The 22,915-nt window shown below is 36.5% G+C and overlaps 1 protein-coding gene across 24 annotated transcripts in view; it reads left to right on the forward strand.

Moving 5' to 3' along the window:
- The window catches only part of MECOM (MDS1 and EVI1 complex locus), a 540,874-nt gene that overhangs the window by 469,393 nt on the left and 48,566 nt on the right, over positions 1–22,915 (forward strand). For 19 of the 24 annotated variants that reach the window (XM_081072912.1, XM_081072904.1, XM_081072908.1 and 16 more), the window contains one exon: positions 13,136–13,270. In XM_081072912.1, the coding sequence (XP_080929038.1) occupies positions 13,136–13,270 (135 nt within the window). Of the gene's footprint in view, positions 1–9,368; positions 10,264–10,414; positions 10,511–13,135; positions 13,271–22,915 lie in introns of those variants that run through there. The other 5 variants (XM_081072901.1, XM_081072902.1, XM_081072900.1 and 2 more) reach the window with 4 other exon arrangements.

The following is a 22,915-nucleotide window of genomic DNA, read 5'->3' on the forward strand; positions in this document are numbered from 1 at the left end:
CCTCAGGATGATGAGTTAATTCATCTGGAACAATGTTAGTTCATCGAGGTTTGTGGTTTATCTAAAGATCAAATTCCTATAATTTTGTATGCCATCTGATTTAATGTCCACTTAGTTTAGTGGTTAGACAGCCATCGGCAGGCCCAACACATGAATCCAATACCAAAAAGGGGAGAAAAGGCACATTCTTAAACATTTCATGCAGGCCTCCTTAGACTGAGATTGACTTGTTGCTTTTCTTTCTCCTGAGGAAATGCAAATCTAGATAATGCCAAATCTTATTAAGAAAAGCCTGAATAGTATAAAACATTGCTTGTCAATATACCCATGGTTATAAAATCTGTGTTTTAGAAGGGCTTGTAATGGAAGAGGATAGGAAGAAGTGGGTTGATTTTGAAGTGAGATTGTACACATTCCTTTGGAAGTTTCCCAGACCATGTGCTCAAGTATACTTACGATACTTTATAGGCAAAGGATCCATTGGCTGGAGTTTACAGATAACCTACTTTGTGAGCTTGATAGGCCTTCCTAATTCTTTCAAATTAACTGAAAAGCCAAGGCTTGATTTTGTCTCTGTTTATCAATTACTATTTGTAGTTAACATTTTTGATCAAGCGTTTAAAAAAGTCAATTGATAGAAAAATATGTAGGGGAAGGCTCATATGCTTTGCTGAAACAGCAAAGCAATATGAAGCTTTACTTCCAAACCTATTCCCGTTAGGTGTTCCGGTAGAAGGGGAAAGGGACTTTCATACATGTTTAAATGTCTGTGTTGATGCTTCATTAAACAAGCCAAATAGGCTACTTTTCAGAAGGACTTAGACTTTGAGAGTCTTCGAGCATTTATGAAGTTGATGTTCATTGTGAAGCTCCAAGAGGGAGCTATCTTTACCTCATTTGACCATAGAACACATTTCCAGGGAATACCTGTTAGCAATTCACTGACTAGAAAATACTGGTGTGAAGGGCATTTCTTGCCATCAAACAGCTTATAGACAGATTGGCAGATAACAGAAATATCCCAAATGACCCTAAATATCATGACTGACTAGTGAATAATTTTAATAATGAGCACTGTAAGAATTTCAAGGAAGGGACCCTGGAGAGCCATGTATCAGCTTGATGAATAGAACTATTACTTCACCTCCTTGATCTATTGTTTCATTTCCTGAATGCTGTGAATATCAGATAAGAAAAGTGAAGAGCCTGCTTGAACACAGTTAAAGGGCCAAGAGCTTCTATTCTCTATCCCTGGGTGTTAACCAGAGCTAAAGATCTGTGTGGACAGAAGAATTCAGTAAATGAACATGGAAAGATACATTTGATGTCAAATTATAAAGGAGATTGCATGTTGGATTTGGGGCTTTATTTTCTAGCACATTAGTGTGTTTTTTCTTTGTTTTCTACTTTTTGATGTTTTTATGTAAAGAAAAACATTGTTATAACTTTGCTATTTCAGGAAGACTAATTTTTGGTGAAAAGATGCCACAAAATTCAGACTTAGAATGACAAGGGACATCATTAGGCCCGTGACAAGTGGGAAGGTGAAGGGCCTGTAGAAAGAAACAAACAGATTGACCAAGTCAAGAAATGTTCACTGAGAATAAGGGAAAGGGAGAAGTCCAAGATGTTGTTCAGGGCTGGCACCAGATAAAGGGCAGATAGTTGGTACAGAAACAGAAATTTGGGGGCGTGGGGTGGGGAGAGAGAGCAATAAGATGCTACTACTGGAAGCAGCAGTGACAGGAATTTCTGTCTCTAAATTCCCTAAAAGAGAATTATGTGCATTAATTGATCCCCAAGGGGAAAGAGCACATTTTCGTTGGATATTAAATATAGCAATTCCTCAGATATTTAGCCATAATTAATTCACCTTTGCAGGGGAAGTTCAGAGATAATTTAGCCTATTAGGGAAAGATGCTACTGAAGATATCAGTGTGCATAAAATTTGATTCCACCCTTAAGAATTTTACAATGACCATGAAGAGGACAAGAGGACGGTTGTTTCTGTAATAGAAACAACTGTAAGTTAAGGTAGAACTAGCCATAAAGCAAGAGAGAAGCACAGACGATTTGAGGTGAAGCATGAAAAGGTCAAACCTGATTGGTAGGAATGCGTGGGCATAAAAAAGAGGGGGCTTTGAAGGACAGATAAGATTTTATACCAGATAATTGAGGCATAATGAATTATAGGCTGAGGAACAATAGTGATTATAATTACATTTATAACAGTAACACCGATAATAATAATAATAGCTATTTTTTATTGATCATATGCTTTGTGCCATGCATGATTCTAAGTGCATTACATAAATTGTTTCATTTAATTTAAAAATATGGAATGAATTTATACTGAATCATTGTGCCAGTGGTACCCACTAAAGAATTTTGAGCAGCAGAGTGATTAACATCTGATGCTGGGGAAAATTAAGTGTAGGGTAGAAACTGGTGGGAGGATGAGTAGTGGTCAGAAGATGTGTTAGGAGGTCATTGTAATAATGCAGATGAAAGGTAACAAGCATCTAAGGTAGGCATCCAAACTAGGTGGGAATGAAGATCAAGTAAGGACTTGATACATTTTTTCAACAAACATTGACTAAACACTATATTTCTGGCATTATGTTACGTTCTGGGCAATAGGGGCAAAAAAGATAGACCCAATTTCTTGTCATCCTGGAACTTAAAGTCCACCAGAGGATATTGTAGAGAAAAAATTTCCAGGCCTTAGTAACAAATATTGACCTAAAATGTCTGTGTGTGTGTGTGTGTGTGTGTGTGTGTGTGTGTGTGTGTCCTCCTACCCAGGTTTTTAGGGCTCTTGGATCTCAGTGGTATTTTACCTCTGTCTCAGAACTCTCTCTCTTACTGATTGGCAGAAAACACAGTGGGTGGGACAGAACAAACTCAGCTGCAAGCCAGACAGAAACGGACATCTTTGGGGGTAGCACAGCTTGAGAGAAAAAAAACATTTTTCTTAAAATTCTTCTCTTCCATAGGTCAGGGTAAGGATTAGGGCAACTGGCATTGAAATGGAAGAAAGAAGATAAAAAAATACTTATACTTTGCTATTCTCCAAAGTATAGACCAGACTATCTTCCTTTTTGTGTGTGTATGTCTGTTCTAACTCATTACACAAACACAAATACTGTGAAACTTATAGTATTTTGACCTGTTCCCACGAACTCAGAGCAGTTCACACTCCTATTACCCAATTTATTTTCCCAACACTCCTAGTAGGCTGATATTATGAAATTTTCATGGAAACTGAGTCAAAGGTTAAGCGACTTACCCAAAGGCTTATAGCTAGGAGGGGAAGCAGGAGTAGAGAAAGGTCTTCCAACTAACTTTCCCCTCAAGACTCTGAGTCTAAAGGCTCTTTTAAATGGTCTTTCTAAAGCCTCAGAGAAGGAACTGAGCCTAGAGTTATTGCACAATGTGCTAAATGCTATCTTAAAAGATTGAATTAATTAAAATTAATAAAGTAATAAAAAATTAATTCCTTACAAAATTGAGGTTAATTCCAAAAGCATTTAGTACCTTAATTCTTTGTTCCAAACTTAAGAAGAATAAGGGATGTGGCTTTCTGAGGCTAATTATAATCATTATCCAAATCATCTTCTGCAAAATAAAAAGATAGTAGTATTTTTTGCTCAGTGATCTAAAAATGCTTATTATCTGAACAATCAGATTGGTGTGCTATGTGGGTTTCTTGTGTGCATATTTGTTTTTCAGTTTTTGTGAATATTTATTTGCTCATTTTTTTCTTGAATATATCTTTTAATGCACACACATCAGAACTCTTACTATCTAATTTGGGGGGATAAAGAAGAGAAAAATAATGGTATGTTGTCTCTTTTTTTCTACCAAAATTTTACTATAATATATTTTACTAAAGTTTTTATTTTATCACAGTGTTTTAAGCTTGGTAAACGTTTCTTGTTGTTGTGCTTTAGCCACAAAATAACCACTCAGTGTAATAGCTTAGGACTGAAATACATCAAAATAGCCCAACAAAATTTTTAAATATGGCAGCGTTTCTTAATTGGAGTTTAGGAAATAAATCTTTGAATATAATAATTTATTCACTAGAGCTGTTGCCTCAACCAAGTATTTCATCTTAGTTTTCAAAGAGCTGCTATTCATTACTAAATATATTTAAAGTTGAAGCCAAAAAAGAAAAAAAATTCACTTTCATTCTGGCTAAATATACTATAAAATACTCAACTGTTAAGTAAGTCATCTGCATTTTTTAAGAAAGATCAGATAGGTGATTACGCTTGTGTAGTTAATTAATAAAAAGGGAAGTAGGTAATGGTTCACCGGGGAAACTTTTATATCACAGTATCTATTATGAGGGATCCCGTGCTGTAATAACGGGGTGCTAATGCTGAACGCACACAGTGCCGTCCTACAAAGACATCAAGATTTGTAGGAAATCAACCCTCCAGCAGTCCTGGCAAGCCAGACTGACCCCAGCAAATGAAAATAATCAAAAGTAATTAGAAGCGTGCTGGACTACTCCTCGGAGAGCCGAGCAGGAGAGTAAACATGCCTGAATCCTCGAGCCACTGCAAAGGCCCATGTCTGAGCTGTTAGGTGCCCTGACCTTGTCCACATAAAGATGTGATTTATGAAGTGCAGGGCACAGCAGCAGGGCTTCTGTCTTCTCCTGGAGAACCAAATTACTGAGGTGGAGATTAACATGCTTTCAGTCGGGCCCATTTCCAGACCAAGGGAAATTTTTTATTTACATTTTTTTTTACCTTTAATTTCCTCTTTTCTTTTCTAAATAGCTCCCTGCTCCCCCCAATCATTAAAAAAAAAAAAGAAGAAGACAAAAGTCTATCAAGAGAGACCAGAAATATCTTTCCTGAATAGTGGTGATGTGGATTGGTAACTATAGACATTCAGAGCCCTTTTTGTTTATAAACTCTTATTGTGCTGGACTATTTTGCTGGATCTACCTATCCAGCATGACAGAATTCACCTTCAAGATTAGGGGGCCAAGCTTGTGAAATACTTCCCTGATTACAACATATAAATTTAAATTAAACACAGTATTACCTTTAATTCCATGGCTTTCTGATCTAGTTTCTCTTGACTAAACGTTATGCTTCATTATAAGGTTTATTCCTTAAGTAAGAAGCCTTGGGAGAAGAAATTGTAGGTGGTCAAGAACTGGAGGGAAAGAAAGTAGAGAGACAAATTGGAGTTCCTATGTTAGGAGAAATATTTATATGAGAATCAGTGGAAATTCTCTTGAGTCCTAAAGACATACACACACACACACACACACACACACACACACACACACACACACACATATTTTCTTATCTCAGGTTAGGTAAGATTTTACAAAATTATATTCAGATGTGGAAAAGGAAGCATTGATTTTCTTTTTAAACACACATCAATATGTATACACGAAGCTAATTTAATTAGCAAGCAGTTATTATTCAGCCAAATGCCAATTTCTCACATTATTTCATGCTTCTTGACGTCAACTGTATGAAACAGTACAGGTTCTCCATGGATGAAACTGCACTTGAGAAATGTAAAAATGCACTTGTACATTCTTGAAAAACTACAAAACAAAACAAAACAAACAAAAAACAATGTTAAAACAAAAATGTCAGGCTTTGAGTTCAGTGTATGTTTAGCCACCTCAAGAAACCCAAAGCTACAGAATTAAGGGAACTCTGCTTAGGCTGAGGTTATAAAGTACTTTCCTCTATAAACTAAAAACATAATGTCAGGGTGAATGGGAACATACTTTATTAACTTTATGGTATTGAAAACTGCCAGCAAGTTGTCTTGTTTTTAAATATTGTCCTCTGCAGAGTGTTACAGGGCTGTTTGTCCACAGGAAGCCTATTAAAAGTGGACAGTGCAGTCATTTCATCTGGCTTTGACTGGACTGCTTTTCTTTCCTTTAATGATGTGCTGGAATGTACCATGCCCATAGGGTCTCCATTAGCAGAACTTTTACTTCTGGGACAACCATGAAGTTTAAGGCTTAAAAGAGGCATCAGCTTACAGTCTTGTGGGAATCACTTGAATACTGGAGCACTAACTTCTTACTGCTTTAACTAATATATTGACTTATTTTAAATAAACAGTTACACAATGAAGGCAGAGCCACTGGCCTTATTGGAAATCTTTGAGCCTTTTAAAGATTCTGCAATCAACCCAGATGGGGGAGGAAGGAAGGGACCTGAGGAGGGTTTATGCCCTTTTCAAACCAGGAAGAAAACACATTAACCTCTCCCACCCCAGTCCTGCCATCAGCCAAAGGGAGAATCTTTACAGCTCCCAGAAAATCTATCAACTCACACTAAAACCTCATATTTTCCAATGCCCCCTTTTCTGGTAAACAACAATTAACAGAACAGGGCAGAAAAAAACAGTCATTTCTTTTGGAAAAATATGTTTTCAAAATACAATTCTCTTTTTAAATATTGCTGATGAATTATTCTATTTTCTGCCTTCCCCAAAGCTATGCATTTGTTGTAGTATATTCTCCCATTTCATCTCCTTAATATTTAGATCATCTGTCCTGATACATGTTTGCAAATTAAAGCTGGTTTGAGATTATAGTAAAACCATTATTTTTAATAGCCCATTTCAAGGGCAGCGCTAAACACTGCAGAACGCGCATGTTACTGATTACTGTGAGCAGACAGCAGCTTTTGCAGATTAATTTGTAACTGGGAACTACTGTAAACAGATTTCACCAGAAATCCCAAGGAATAAAGGGAATTGGTGGTGGTATTTGGCTCCTTGTATTTATTTATTATTTTAGAGATCTTGTGATGGAAAGCAAGTTAACTGGGCAGAAAAACCAGTCCCCTGCAAAACCTTTTCGTCCAGTCCTGTCTCCTCTTCTGTTTCACTTCTGATCAGGTATGCCAGGATCTTCTAAAAGGTTAGTATTTAAATAGCAAGAGCCTCCTTTCATGAGAAACAAGGCCCATCTAGCTACTCTGGGATTTCAGGACCCAATTTTTAAACTTCAAGTTGTGTCATGAAGGAAAAAACGCCTTTAACATGAAGTTATTATATAGTTAAAGGGTAGGGTGTCCGGGGGAGGGAATAGAAGAGGGAGAGAGAGAGAGAGATTGAGATTTAGTGTTTGCCCGGTCCTTCTGATGATTTCCTTTAGCCTTTCTCATTTCTCACGTTATTCAGTAGAGAACAAGACTGAGGATGACGATATTAGCAAAATACTAATGATGAGGCTAACTCCCCCATCTCTCTAGATAAATCTTCCAAGGTCTCAGAGAGAAAGTGTTCATTCAGCCTTAGGCTCTATTTGGAGAAGAGAAGTTATACGTAGAAATAGCCTTAGCTCATGCCCGCGTCTTTGGGTCCGGACCTCACGGTGCACTCGTCCCGGCTTGAGGCTCCGGAATGCGCGGGACCGTGGGCAAGGAAGAGGGCAAAACCCGGCCGGCCGCGCCGGGCGGCTGGCTGCGGTTTCACCTGGGTGGCTGGAGCCTCGGGCGCCGCGCCTTAATTCGGGGCGCATCGCCATCTACCGGCCTCCTGACGCATCTGCAAGTTACCCAGACCCGTAAAAGTCGTCCCGCCTCCCCCACCCGAACCCAATATAAGGGAAAAGACTCCGAGGCCGTTTCCACGAAATCCTAATTTAGCAGGACCTGCCACTGATTCCACATAACCCTTTGTTTTACCCACATACGTTTTCTCCTTTTCAGAGAAGCTTTATAAAGGGCAAGGAGGTGGGGGCCGCTGGGCTGGGGAGGAGGATTGGGGCGCTGAGCTCTCAGACCCCCTGATCAGGCCGCACTGTCTGAAGCAATCGGTTCCCCAGATTACTTGTATTTAATACACAATGCATCATAAAACAAATCCCTCATCCTGACAGGAAGAAAATAGAACAGCTCATAGCTCGAGCTGGTCCAATTTATGGCTAAATTAAAAAAAAAAAAAAAAAAAAGGGCTCCGACAATGGGCAAGTTGAGGAAGGGCAGGAAATCAATGGAAGCAAACCCGGAGCTCTTAAAGGTTCTCAAGCGCCGAACTCTATGGGAATATCTGACCGGGTTTTAGGTTATTTACAAAGGATTTTTCCTGTCTTACCTACCACTGCTGTGCGATTTTCCCTCAAACAATGGCCATTATCTGAAATAACAGTTCAATGTCACAGATAACAGGCCACCGAAACGAATTAGTCACCACCTCTTGTCATTTGCTCTCCCCCACATCCCTCCCTTTTGTTACTATTTTTGTTTTCAAATCAGCATTTTGGGGGGAAATATGGATCTACTAGATTTACACATCTATTTGCACTTGGAGAAAACAAAAAGGGGTCCCCATTTGCAGATAAAGTTTAACATAAGCAAGTTTTCCATCCCCTCTCCGTCCACCCCTCCCCCTCAAGTGTCCCTTAACTCACTTACTTTGCTTAACTTTCCATTGTTGAGCTGAGAACTTGGATTTTGTCCATTTGTTTTTATGAATGGAGATTTGTGATAAAAAGCGTTTATTTTCATTTAACCGACGGGTTTTACTAAGTTTTCCTAGGTTGGCTAAAGTAATTCAATTCCAAAGACACTTTTATTTTGCCACGCGTTCCCTATATTCTTTCTTCCAATGTCGTTTCTGAAATGTTGATAAAAATTGGCCATAGATATTAGAAAGTTATTAATCACTGTATAGTACTGGTCATCAAAAGCAGCATTTATAATGTTAAAAGTTTAAAAATAATCTGAGTTGTCAAATTGCTTAATTCCACTTTTGGGAAGTCATGGTGTCTTAATTAGTGAATCAAAGAATATGGCAAAAACTCACCAGACAACTGTCAATCTCTCTAAACCCATAATTTTCTACTGGGCGAGTTATATGCAAATAATATTTCAGATCTTTAAATTCTTCTTTCTAAGCAAAATATGATTTGAAAAAGTAGCATGCTCTTCTGCTGACCTAGCTATGATAATGGAGGGGATATAGATTAGAGTACGAATTTCAATAATAATTTTAAAAAGATGCTTAGAAAACTGGAAATATACATGTCAACTTTTCATTCTTAGGCTGCTGTTTTCTCAGAATTTCTAAAGTAATTATGTTTCCCACGAGCCAGCGTCCCTATACTCTAACCCTCATCCTCGCCCCTCGAGCGCCCCACCCCCAGCCTTGGTGCAGACACCCTCACACACCCGAAAGCACTCCACCCCATCACTCCCATCCCCCACCCCACCCCCACACACGCACACGCACACACTTACACTTGTGCGTTCGGAACAGTGAAACAGAGGATATTTCCCTGGGGAAAGAAATTCTGCCTAGCGAGATCTCCCCATTGGTTGTTTACCCAGAGAAATCTACATGTTTAAGGGGAATGGTGCACCCGTAATCAGTCTGTCCCTATAGGACTTAGGTCTGGGCGACCTTTTTGTGACCTCTCCCGCCAGAGGAGGCTGCTGTCACTTTAAAAATTTACTGAAAGAGGAGCCCGTCTGGCTTCCGATCACTCTGGGCGGCGGGAGATAGCTCCCTTTCTCCCTCGCCCCGGGTTCTTTCTGGATGGCCGAGCAGATCCTCTTTAAAGAGACAGTTCGTGAAACAGAAACCCGGCGGCTGAGCTTGGAGTTGCGAAAGGGGACGATCCCGTGAGGGTCGAGGACCGGGGAAAGCGCTGCGGAGGATCTGAAAGGGGGCTAGAGCTCCCCTCGCCTCCCCAGGCCCCCCACCTTTTCAAACTCTCCTCCTCCTGCTGGTTTCTCCCCCCCGCCCCCCACCTCCTGGAACTGGGAGAGAGAAGTGGAAGAAGTTTTAGTGGGTTTCAGATAACTTTCATTACACATCGGGCTGATAAGAGCAAGAGAAAGTGAGAAAAGAGGGAGGTGATGTGAACCAGAAGGAATAGCTCCGAGCTCATTTAGGAAGGGGGAAAAAGCCAAAACACACCAAATCCGGGTCACCCAGACGAGAGGAGACTGCTTTTCTGGTCTTAAAAATACACTGTTGGCGGACAATAAATCTGAAACGCGTGGTCCTGGCGAGCAGCTCCTAGACTCGGACAAAGTTATCAGAAACCCTTTCGGAAACCGAGACGCGAGCCTTTTTTTTTTTTTTCTTTTTTTCTTTTTTTTTTTTTTTCACCTCTCGAAATGTGGCTTGGGATCGTTTGAAAGGATTTTCGTGCAGGAAAGCTGGGGGCTGCTGATTATTTTATTTTGTTTGTTTTAATTCTTCTGTGATTGCCTTTTATTGCTGAGTTGAGGCCATAGAAATCTGAAGGTAAGAGAACTCACTTAAAAAAAAAAAAAAGTCTTGGCGATGTGCATAGTTTGTAACTTCGGACAGTTTCCTGCCTTGGCACCCCTTCTCCCGGGCGCCCCCCGCCCCCCAGCCTGTTTTTCCTACTTGCCCGCAGTCTCGCGGAGCCCTGCTGCTTATCTACGTCGCTGGGACTGGCGATTTCCTTGTTCCTCCTGTGGAACGGTGCGGTCTGGACGCGTCTCCAGGGTGGGTCGTCTGGCCTTCGGTGGGTCTCTCTGCCGGCTGCCGGCCTCTTTTCCTTGCGCTCTTCTCCTGCTTCCCCTCCCTCCGTGTGTCTGTCCGGCGGTATCAGGGACGCAGAAGGTGGGGTTGCCAAAATCTGAATTCCTGGCACCGGCCACGCGACTTTGGAGCCGCTTTCGACCGAGTTCCACCTTGCCAAGTAACAGCTTTGCTGTCCAACGCCGTGTGCTGCTTCGCGAGAAAGTCACATTCGGACCCTTTGGCTAGATTGTGGGTTTTTTTTTTTTTTTCCTCCCCTTTTGCTGTTGGCTTTTTGAAAGGGCCTTTCTCTAAAGTCCACCTAAAGGGAATTCTTTTTTTTTTTTTTTAAAGCTATCTTTGGAACTTAAAAGCTTTTAAAAACACAGGAGTGTGTTAGATGAAATGACGGAAGATGTGTTGTTACTTTATTTTATTCGAGATTTCTGAGACGATTAAGACATTGGGGAGACAAATGCAGTTCTGCTAGCAAATCAAAAGTGAATAATTCACCCGGGGGAGGGGAGACGATTCTAGAGAAAGTTAAGCTTTTGTCTTGGGGCAAGAATATTAGCAATAAGAAAGTTAATATGTTGGTGAAATATTTGAATAATCATGTAATAACATATATATGAAAAGACATTCTTTGGAAATGAACCTGTTTTTAAATTAATTTCACTGTTGACAGTGGCAATGGCAATAATGTTAACACGGAATAAAATTACACCTAGAATTTTTATGTGCAGTATATGCAACACTTAACTCCCTGCCCCCGCAAAAATGGAATGCTCGAAAGCTAAGAGGATAGATGATTCTTGACTTTGAAATTAACAAGTTTTCCACGTCTTTCTGCAAATATGAAATGGAACTGGTATTGCATTTCACTGACTTCACCCTATTTCCTTCATTAAATATTTCTCTAGTGTGTCAGAACTGCCTTTTTGCTAGTCAAGAAAACAAACAACAAAAGATCTACCAGAAACCAAACAAACCCAAAAACAAACAAAATAACCCCAACTTTTTACTATTTTAAAATGTGTATTGCTATTGTTATTTATGCTTCTTCTAGACATCTGAGGAGGGAGGAATCTCAAGTTGCCATTTGAATTACTCAGCAGTGAGAGTTGAAGAAAAAACAACTTCAAGTTTGCAGTTATAAATAAGAAATTGTTAAAAATTTGTCCTCCTTAGAGAGGGTATTTAATGTAGACATTTTGTAGTTAGTGTGAAGAAGTGTTGCTGGAAAAGTGTGTGTGTGTGTGTGTGTGTGTGTGTGTTTGTGTGTATGTGTGTGTGTGTGTGTGTGTGTGTGGTGTTGCAATTATTATCCCTATCTTCTGTTCCGATTTTTCGTTTTTAAATTGTGGGACTACTTATTTCCCTTAATTGCCTCATGGCCAAAGGCTTTTTCATAATGCCTCTTGACTACAGCCCGCAGAACACTGGGCTTCTTCTTGAAGTTTGTGGTGAGTTAATGAGTTGAATCTGCAACTGGGTGATTACCTGAATTCTATGCAAAATTGCTTTTGGTTCATATACCCAAGAGTTTAGTTTTAACTTTCATATAAGTATAAGATACAGCAGAGTTCTATGGGACTTATTTAATTCATCAATTTTTGTTCTAGACTACATTGTTTAGTCTTTGATAGGAAACTTCCTCAAGTTTGCATTAACTGATTGACATTAACATTACCAACATTTGTAGTTATTCACCATCAGGTCAACAACTCTGCAGCTTTTGATATTGATGTTTAAAACATTATTGTTGCTAGTGAATCAGTATAGTTTTAAGTATGCAGAACCTTAAAAATAGACTTTTGCCATTTTGATTTTTGTTTAATAAGTGTCCTAAATAATGATTACTATTTATGATAGGCTGAATGTGAAATATCATGAAAAACAACCATGTATAATGATGGCAATTTACTACAATATTCTTATATATTTTGTTCACAAGTCAATTTTGTTATTTTGCTTACTAAACGTAAAATTGAAATATGCATTGGCATGTGCTAAGACATTAGGTTGCCATATTTTGCATGAGTGTTTACCAATCATTTATTTTCATTTGCTTTAGTTTGGTCAGAAGCATCTATGAGACAAATGTTATTATCTTCTTCAGTTAAGGGTATGATTTTATGGTAGAGAAATGCAAACTGAAAATGAATTTAAAGATATTTAAAGTTTTCAATTGAATTAATTTAAAGTGCAAAAATGTGAAAGTATACACTTACATGGGAAGACTATTTGAACCTAAAATATTGACTATGTAGTTTAGAAATATTGTTAGTATATGTTATTCACTGTGATTTTTTTATAAAAAACACATTGGATAAAATTAAGTCAGTAGCATTCTTTCATACATAACAAGGAAGCAAGCATTTTTTGAAACCAATTAATCAGTTTTTCGTAATAATTTACAATTGATTAATTCCTTTAAAAACAGTACATTGTCACTTTTAAGATAACTTATTATTATTCCTTCTTTATTAATATGCAAGCTGCCTGAATTTTCTCTTTTAAAGATTCAAAGGAGGAATACACATTTGAATAAAATATTTTAAGCAATTAACCATCCTAATAAATGAACCGATGTGAAAATTGATCATTCTCATCTTCTTCCTTCCAGATCTTAGATGAGTTTTGCAATGTGAAGTTCTGCATAGATGCTAGTGAACCAGATGTAGGAAGCTGGCTCAAGTACATCAGGTTCGCTGGCTGTTATGATCAGCATAACCTCGTTGCATGCCAGATAAATGATCAGGTATGTTGTAAAGATTTTCTTGTCTTTCTTTGAGAGCACTAAAGTATCAGTGAAGCCTGGTGCATAAAAATAACAGTGAGCTGCAGTAGACCCTCGTGGCCTGTTTGTTGATATGGTGAAAAGTAACGCACACATATAAGTAAGATGCAGAATAAAGTCATTTTCAGTACTATTTTCTTTCATTTCTACTTTTTTGGGTGGTAGGTTATTCACTCTGTACCAGTGAACTTCATAAATGCTCCAGTTTTCTTAGTGTGATTGAATGACTTGGAAACTGAGTCCTAATTGTTGCTAGCTGTTCTTTATCTTTTTTTCTTTACCACCATAACAGGGAGACAGTCATAGAAACTACTGAGCTAATCAAAAATATTTTGTGAATTTACACAGAAATTAGAAATGATATACTTGAAATATTATACAGATTTTATTAAAAAATTGGTAGATATATACGTGTGATCTATGTGTAGACTTACCTGATTATGCATTTTATATTGATTTGCCTAATTATAAATGAGAAGCACCTTTAGATGAATCAAAATACTATTTTTTGTATGTGTGAAAAGTTTAAAAATATCACTGCTGGAAATTGCTTTATGGAGGCCCATGCAGTGAGCTTAAGTTTAATAACAATGGCTATGAAATAAGATCATGAAAATATCATGAAACATATTTTACACTCAATAAAGTTAGGTTATGAATCTTGTAACTGAGTATGACAATACCTAAAACAACAAGAAGTTTAGCCTGTTAATTTTTGTTTTATAAACATTGTTGGGTTAGAATTTAATTATGTTATCATTATTTATTTCTTTTAACCCAATGGTTACCTAAATCAAATTACGTTTCAAAGACCATATTAAAATAGTTGCTTGGCAAATCTACTAGGAAAATCAGCACCAAGAAAAAGAGAAGTTTAAATTAGATGTTTTCAATTGAAAGCTGTTAAGTAATGCTCGCGTCATATGGTCTAAGACTCTATTTCAATCATCATTATGAGATTATTCTTTGGCATTTTACCAGCTATCAGATAATTTTTACTGACTAAACTGTATAAGAGGTAGTAAATTATAAAATTAGGTTTAAATGGGAATCATTTAAAAATCTTCAACATATATCAAAAATAATAAACCAATCAATTGTTTTTTCCCTTTGCCGTAAGAAAACAAGAGGCCTTATTGACAAAGGAAAACGTTATTAAATTAGCTATTGATTGTAAGCAGAAAATATCCCAAGTCTGTCATATGAGTCACTATCAACAGCTAACATTTTTTGAGCACCCACTATTTGTAGATGTGAGAAATACAATAGATATTATAAATTAGTGAATTATTCATGTTATGGTTCCTAAAAAAGGAACTGGAGGACCTCAAAAGGCAGCTGTAAGATGAAATAATGTAATTATAACATAATAAGTATTTGCTATCCATATTTACTGATAGGAGCTGTTATTTCCTTAGACAGGTAAAACTGTTGTAGGATCAGTGAAAAGATGGTTTAAGAATCGGACTTCTAGCCAATTCATTTTTTCATTTATTATTTATGTGCCTAATATTTTATAATAAATATACTCTTGTCATTGGGAACCTTGGTTGCATTAAAAAGGGAAACTGTTTTGCTGTTTCTATCTCTGAATTAGGTTGCTTATTAGAGTAGGCATTTATAATTTTAACACAGTTACTTTTGAGGTACACATTGTAAAATGCATTGCCTTCAAAAAGAAAATATGCTGGTTTCATACTTTAATGAATAACATAGTTACTTATTTGAACTGAAGGACCAGGGAAAATAGTTAATCAGGAAAAACATAAAAGGCCAATATTAGATACATACCTATTATTTCTGTAAGTACTCATTTTAAACTTATATACTATGCTGGCAAAAATCTAGGATGATAACAGAGTGCATATCAAATAACATAATTGTGAAATTGACATTACATGGTCAAGTAAGTTCACCCATAAACAACGCGAGAGGAAACTCAGAGCTGAAAGTCAGATTTGTGAGATAGGCATGTAGGCATACCATCACACTAGCTCACTTGACAAGACAAAAGAGAACAGACACCCAAATAATGTATGCATATATTATAACCATATTCATCTATAAGCTTGTATGCATATTTATAAAAGCCAATTAAGACTAACAGCTTTGAAATGTGAAAGTTGGACCAGGTACCATGATAAAAAAGCTGACTAAAGAGATACTCTAGGTCTATTTTTTCGCCCTCTCTTCCATGAGGAATAGGAGCTGCCAAATGGTGAATAAACACAACTCATCACATAATGAAAGCTCTTATTGTGGGAGATATTATTTGATATCTAGACATACAGAGAGACCTTGGGTCAGGAGTAATTATTAAACATGAGCAACATCAACTCACCTGCACAACATGAAAGCAAATGAAGTAGTCTGAAAGAAATTGTAAAAACTGTTTCTCTTTGCTCTGATTATTAAATGGCACTCAAGTTCATAAAATAAATTTTAATAACATGAGAGGTGTAAGTCTTGGACTATAAAAAGGAAAAATTTCAGTGGATCTTTCAACTGCGGTCTAGCCATTATAATAATTAGGGTATCTAACAAAGATGGGAAATGATGACCCAGAACAAAACAAGAGTGGGTAAATTAGAGTTTACTTTGCAAAGATAGAGTTTTTAAAAAATCCTAATGTTAATGATCAAGTTTAATCAATTTGGAATAGTTTTATAATGATGTGGGGAGTTGTCTAGAAGAGAATAAATGTGCTTGCTAAGATGATAATACAGTTTGACAGTCAAAACATGTAGACTGGATAAAACTCGTATTTGATTTATTTGGGGGTGAAGAAATATTTAGAAACACTATGGATTTTGATTTTCAAATAAAGTTGATAAAGGATGTAATCTGTTTTGTATCATAAAAACAAAGGCCATTCATTTACATTTTTCTAATACCTCTCTACAAGCATTTTATTTGAGGGGATTTTCCTGAGGTTAAATTTTCCAATAGATTTCTGTGAGTTCTTTTATTTCAGATTTTTGTTCTTTTCAAACCATAGTTAGCTCTGTGGCAGCTTTTTTTCTTGATAATGCTGCCTTGAAAGACTCAATTTATTATTTTTAGATCTCTTTCATTTCATGTTTTCAAAATTATTGCAGTGATGTTTTTAGAGATAGAAATTCAGAAAACACTGCAATAACCATATGCTAAACCATATTTTCAAAGTAGCTGCAGCTTCTGACTGATACCCTTATTCCCTCCTAAAAATATTGTATTAGCTATAGTAATTTCTCTTTGTAAAAAAGGGCCACACCAAAGATACTAGTAAATTAAAACCACAGTCATACTCAAGTCATAAAATAGTAGATGCATTAAAAACACTTAAGTTTCCTTATCCTTGCAGTCCGAATGATTTTTGCCCTCGTTCCTTAAAAGTTTCTGTACAGTGCTACATTGCTATACTGCTGTGGTACAGTGTCTAGCTGGATATTTTTACTGAGACCGAGAATGCTCCAATATCTTTACACTTTAACAATGTGAAATTGTCCCTGGTTGCTTTCAGGAGCAAGAACTGTCACTGAGAGGTAGAGCAGGGCAGGAGCAAAAGCAGAGTTGAATGACAAAAGCTCTTTCCAGGATAGGTATTCAGGAGGACCAAATATGCAGAGGAAGCATGAAAATGGTTTATTAATTATTCAGAGGTTTCATTTACACCTGGAAGCACCCATGTGTTTCATGTCAAGTAGGCCAAACATCTGGGTGATTTACTGAGTTTTCTTTTCTTTTTTTTTTTTTTTGGTCAGAATATTTTGATGTCCTTTGAGGGGTGGATGTAGCACATCACATTGCTTTAGAATTGGTCTCACCCTGGTCCTGCCTATGCCTCCATCCTTTGAAAAGTTTCCTCATACCTCCACATTTTTATACCCTTCACCAATATCAAAGGCAAGATGACTCATAAATCCCCCTATCCATCTCAGACAATGCCAGTTCTCATCTCTGATATGTTCATAAGTTCTGCATACTTAAGGAATAGCTCTCTGGATACAAGTTTTTCTCTGATATTTCTTCATGATGAAATGATATTGGTTGTAATCAGACAGGTCACTAAGGCACAATTTATGTAAGTTGACTTTTTAGACTTAAACAAGACCTGCCTTTCCACTCATGATAATTAGAACGATCTGGATGTGTGCTTTGGGGTAATATTTTATATGTGTGTATGTATTCGGTATCATAGGAAGGAACATGATTTCATTCAAATGCCTGGCCTGCCCTAACATGGTCTACAAGTGGAATAAAGTTCTCAGAAACCCAAGACATTATTAATCTTGTCATTTACACAAGGTGATAAGTCCTTTCATTTTTAAACAGGCCCTTGACAGCTGGTATTTAGTAAGTAGAATAAGAGAAGTCTGCTGTTCACTCTGAATAAAAAGACATGTGTCGATAAGAGATTATCTAATACCTGATGTATATTTTGAAGAAATCAGATATAGAAGAACGAGTGCCCCTCCGAGAATACAAGGTTGGAATTCACTTAGGACATTCTGCCAGCTCTCTTGTGGTTGATGAACAGCAGCAAGATTCTACAGTGTTTTCGGTTGGAACAGGCATTGTTCTCGTTTGTGCTTTACCTTATAAAGTTTTAACTGCTTCCAGGATGATCATGGCTGAATTGGCACATCCGCTTTCCCTCTTCTTATATCCACGTCAATGATTCTGTGACAGCACTGTGACACTAGAGCAGCATTATTATTTCAGGCTTATTATGGGCTCAATCATCAAGTTATTTTCTTTGGCTTTTTACTGAGAAAAAAAATTGTGTTTTCCTGCATCATTCAATTATTACAGTTTATGCAAAAAAGAAGGGAAGATCTGCTATGTAAAAATCAAGATGTAATTTGTTAGTCTCTTTCCAATTTTAAAAAATGTTTGCACAGACTGTCAGATAATTTGTTAATTTGCTCTTCCTTTACACGGGTTTCTGTCCACATTTTCTATGACCTCTTTTGATGTTAAAATTATTATTGGCTTTGAGAATTTTCTTTGCTTTGCTTTTAAGTCAAATTCCACTTTTATACCAAAGTTATGCTCTGCTGTTTTAAGATGAATGCCAGCTGGCAATACCCAGAGACTGGCTTTGTGAATGATGCCCAAGCTGACTTTGGGGGGTGTTGTGTGGCTGATAAGTTACTTCTTTCACCTGAAGATGAAACTGTCTCAGACATAGTTTGCTATTTGATATTTACATGATAAAACAAACAGCACTGCCTCTCCCCAGCCCCCTCAAAATGTTTTCCTCATGTAATAATGCCCAGGACACAACATTGCCATAACACTACACAGATTAGGAATTTTACTAAGATTCGCAGACTACGTAAATGGAAAATAGGACAGCCTGGAGTATTCTGTGCACATTTTAAGTACTTAGTGTTTGCTGGTATGCAACAGCTTTCATTCAGGAAGATCTCAAAGCAGCATACCCATACTGGATTGCAGCCACTTTTGGAATGGCACCAAAAAGATAATCTTCAAAATGCATTACAAGCCACCTTAACTAACATGTTGGTCAAGGACACAAGAAAAGCCTTCAGCCTAGTGAAAAAAACCAAAGATGATCTTTAGCTTCCTCATCATGTAATGATGGAAATCTTCCCAAACGTTCTGAAACCATTCAGAATGATCAGTTTTCACAGAATCAGACAAAATGGTTACATTAAAGACTGGTGGCTAAGGATATTTCTTGTGGTGTCTGTAGAGAGATCCTTAGAGGTTTTTTAAAGGGACAACTTGCAAGGCTTACATGCTGTAGGTACACTGTAGGCTCCAAGTATATATAATGAGTGGACCTTTATCACTTGCCCTGTTTATACCAACAGTCAGTTCTCTGTGTTTTGTTCCTTCCAATAAATTATACTTGGTTTTCTCTTCACGTTATTAATAAAGAGCTAAAAATGAGGGGGGAAGAAAACTCCTTTATGAATATTTTTGTTCTGAAAATAACCAGTGGATACCTATTTTTCATTTGGGAAGCAGATATAGCAAGACAATCCCATTACATTTCTCAACATTTTTTCAGTGTGTAGCTGTCACCCTAAAGAAAAATATAGGATACCACCTCTTTGGAGAAACTAAAGAAAGTAAGGATGGTTTGCTTTGGCAAAGCTTGGCCACCATAAAGCTTCCACTCTGTTGGACAAATATCTTTACATTCTGTCATCAATCTCTCTGTCTGCTGAATTCACTTCTTGTTATCTCTTGCTAATTGTGCTAAGAACGTATAATAGGGTCTTTCTTCCAGAAGCTCTAAAGTTGACATCACTTTTGCCTTCCTGAATCGGGATTTCCCACATAGCTATGGGTAGATCAGAGGTCTAGACTATGTTTCCTAAAGCCAGCCCATGTGCACACGTTATCTCTGTGGATTTGATATTACCTCTCGCAGTACCAACACTGACAGATGTGTTCATATCAAATGTTGACTTTGTTCAGATATGCAAACTGTCACCTACTTCCCCTCCCACCTAACCTCCAAACATTAAAGTTCCATTCAGCTTTTCCTAGTCTTCTGACTGATAAACTGAATGAAGCTATAGAAAACAAAGCATTCAGGCTGAATTTGCCTGAGAGAGGAAGAAATCTACTGTCAACTTCAAAGTGGAAAGACAGCGATAGTCTGAAAAAGTTGACTCTCAGTACAGATTTTTGCAGGGAGTACATTTCTCTATTATTTCAATTATTACAACTTCCTGAATAGGTTGAAGGTCATTCATAATTCACACTTCTGTCATTTTTAGACATGCCAAATGCAGTCTATTAAGCATAAATAAAACTTCCAGTGCTTGACCAGGAAAAATAAACGGAGATTCATAACAATGCGGCCTTGTTCATCCTTTTAAAAGTAAATGATCTGTTTTCTTTCTCTCTTATTTTCCTTCTTGTACACTGAATTTTTCTTCTGTCTCAATAGTACAAACATAATACTTTAAATTGATCCAAGCATAGCAAACTAGACAGCAAGGCTGGTCTGACGGATTTTAGATTTTTCTATTTTATAGGATAATAAACAAGAACCCACATTATTACCATTTATAAATACAAATGGTAGCATCATCAATTTGATGGAGGACTAGGCTGAATACAGGCCCTGACAGTATAAAGAGGAATCTGAAAGTCTTTTATAGCCTATTAACTTTCCTATCAGAATGCTTACAAGTGCCCATACTCTCCTTAGTGACTATTCTCTTCTTGCACTTAAGTAACAAAAGAAAATCAACATTTAATAAAATAGATTTAATTCCAATTCCAACTGTATATAATACATAACCATATATAATATAGATTACATACTATATGTGATATAATATATAATTACATATAACATATGATATGTAATTAGAACCAATTAAATGCCATTCAACATTCGTATATATTAATGTTTAAAATATGAGATGACTAATATTTTATGCAAATTTTAAAATTTCCCCAAGACACATACTTGTATGTTACATATAAAATATATAACATATCCAAGCACATGTATATTTTTTATATAAAATTGCATGAAAACATACCTTTTGGAAGTCTAAAATTTGCTAAATCAAATTCACATCACCACTTCCTTTTATCTTTACCTGAGCCTTGTGAATATTAACTGAATGGATAGGCTTTTGGCATTTGGAACTGGTTTCAAAGTTTGATTAAAATAAATTAGTTTAATAATTATGTTTTGAGTAATTCTTATATACCTGTATAATATTATATTTATGCCTTAAACTGTGAATTTCACCAGTGGTAAAAATGAACAATTTAGGGGATTTCTAGTTTTATTTTCAGATTTCTGAATGATTTAGAATTTTTAAAAATGTTAAGAAATTTTACTAGTATGCTATTTTAGCAAAATTTAAAAATAAAATGGTACAAAAAGATCTATTAAAACATTTACTGTAAATATTTATTCCTATAAATTGAAGTATCCAGAGATGCACATGTAATATACATACTTACAAAGATAGAAATATAGCTTTTAGGAAAAATAAAAAGCAAAATATGGGGAAAATTAAATTTTTTCTATGATGAAATGAAAAGACCACCTCAACTTTCAAAAGTTTCTAATGTATTGGAAAGTTAGGTCGTGTTCATAACTTGTTGTATTTCTGGAATGTGGTGTTAACTATCAAATAGAGAACCCTAGAGAAGTTAAAATATTTTATGTTTAAAAATATTTTATCATGCCTTTTAAAAAATAGAATTCCCGTATAATCTTATTTTATTATTATAAGGCCCCATTCCTCTTATCTTTCATGTTATATTGGGAGGATTGAATGTTTTTCCTTCTAATAGAGAATTATGAGAGAGACACAGCAAAATAACGAATCAACAACCGTTTTGAATCAATTCAAAATTTTTCTAAGTGTTTGAGACTTTTGAGCCCCCCTTTTATGCTTGAGTTGAATTCATCACAAAATCCCAGATCCAGGACATTTTTATTTTGGATCTAGATAACTTTTTCCATAAAACCCCCTGGTAGGAGAGGAGACCTGTTAACTGTTTTATGGAATTTAACGGAGTAATTGATTCCCTTCCATTTTTCTCCAACACAAAAACCAGAGAGGTTATATTAGTCGTGTCTCTGCTTCTGGTACATAACTCAGATGACATATAATTCATAGCTCTACAATATAGCCAAGTTTTTGAGAATACACTGATTTTAAAAACATTATGGTTTTATTTTTATAAGCATGGTCAAGCATACTTAATATACAAACTGGTAGGAAAAGCTACATAAATCACTTCTGTTCTTTATTATATTTTTATGTGCTGAAACACCTATTTTATGTCCTAAAAGCATAGAAGTGATATCTTATTTTCTGAAAAGCATGATTTCTCCAAGATTACATTTCATCATTCCCCCACATAATTGTTTTGAGGCAACCAATTGTCATTATATTTTCGTTTGGACTACTCTTCTCAATTCTTAAATCCTGCTGGTGAATTATTGTTGCTAGAGAGTAAACTAACTTTATGTGTAGACATCTCTGGTTTCAAGTATTCAAAGTATAGTTTGGGGCCATTGTGTTTACAGGAGGAAAAACCTAATTTTAATTAAGTATCTCTAAGATCCTAAGAGATAAGATATAATGAAGATCTCAAGTGCCAACCAACACCTTGAAAAAAACACTAGATTTTAAGGGTGTGGTAGATGGGACTTCGAGGCATATTCTTATTGCTATATGAGGAAGCATGCCCAGAATCTGCCCTCATTACGTCTGGTGCTAGCCAGTTCTTTTCAAACCTCAGTTTCATGAGCACCATAAAAATTCACTTAAAATCGAAAAGAACACCCTGAAGTTAAAACCCACTCTGCTTTGCCTTGCCTTTCATGGCCTGGAATGTCACCTTTTACCTCCAGTAAATAAAGCCAACATCAACACTCTTCTGTGTCTTTTTTTTTTTATGTACTCAATATTCTTCACATGACGATCTAGACACTTAAAGGGAAATTACAGTAGTGATCTATGTCCCACAAAGAGAATTGTCTTTATAATATATAGTTATAATGTATCCATCATTTTCTTTTGTTTCTTGGACTGTTCACATTGGATTGAGTAAATTTAAAATGGCATTAATAGTGGACTAAAAGAAATATTGATATCGTAATAC

Source organism: Rhinolophus hipposideros, assembly GCF_964194185.1.
Source record: "Rhinolophus hipposideros genome assembly, chromosome: 2".
Lineage (NCBI taxonomy): Eukaryota > Metazoa > Chordata > Mammalia > Chiroptera > Rhinolophidae > Rhinolophus > Rhinolophus hipposideros.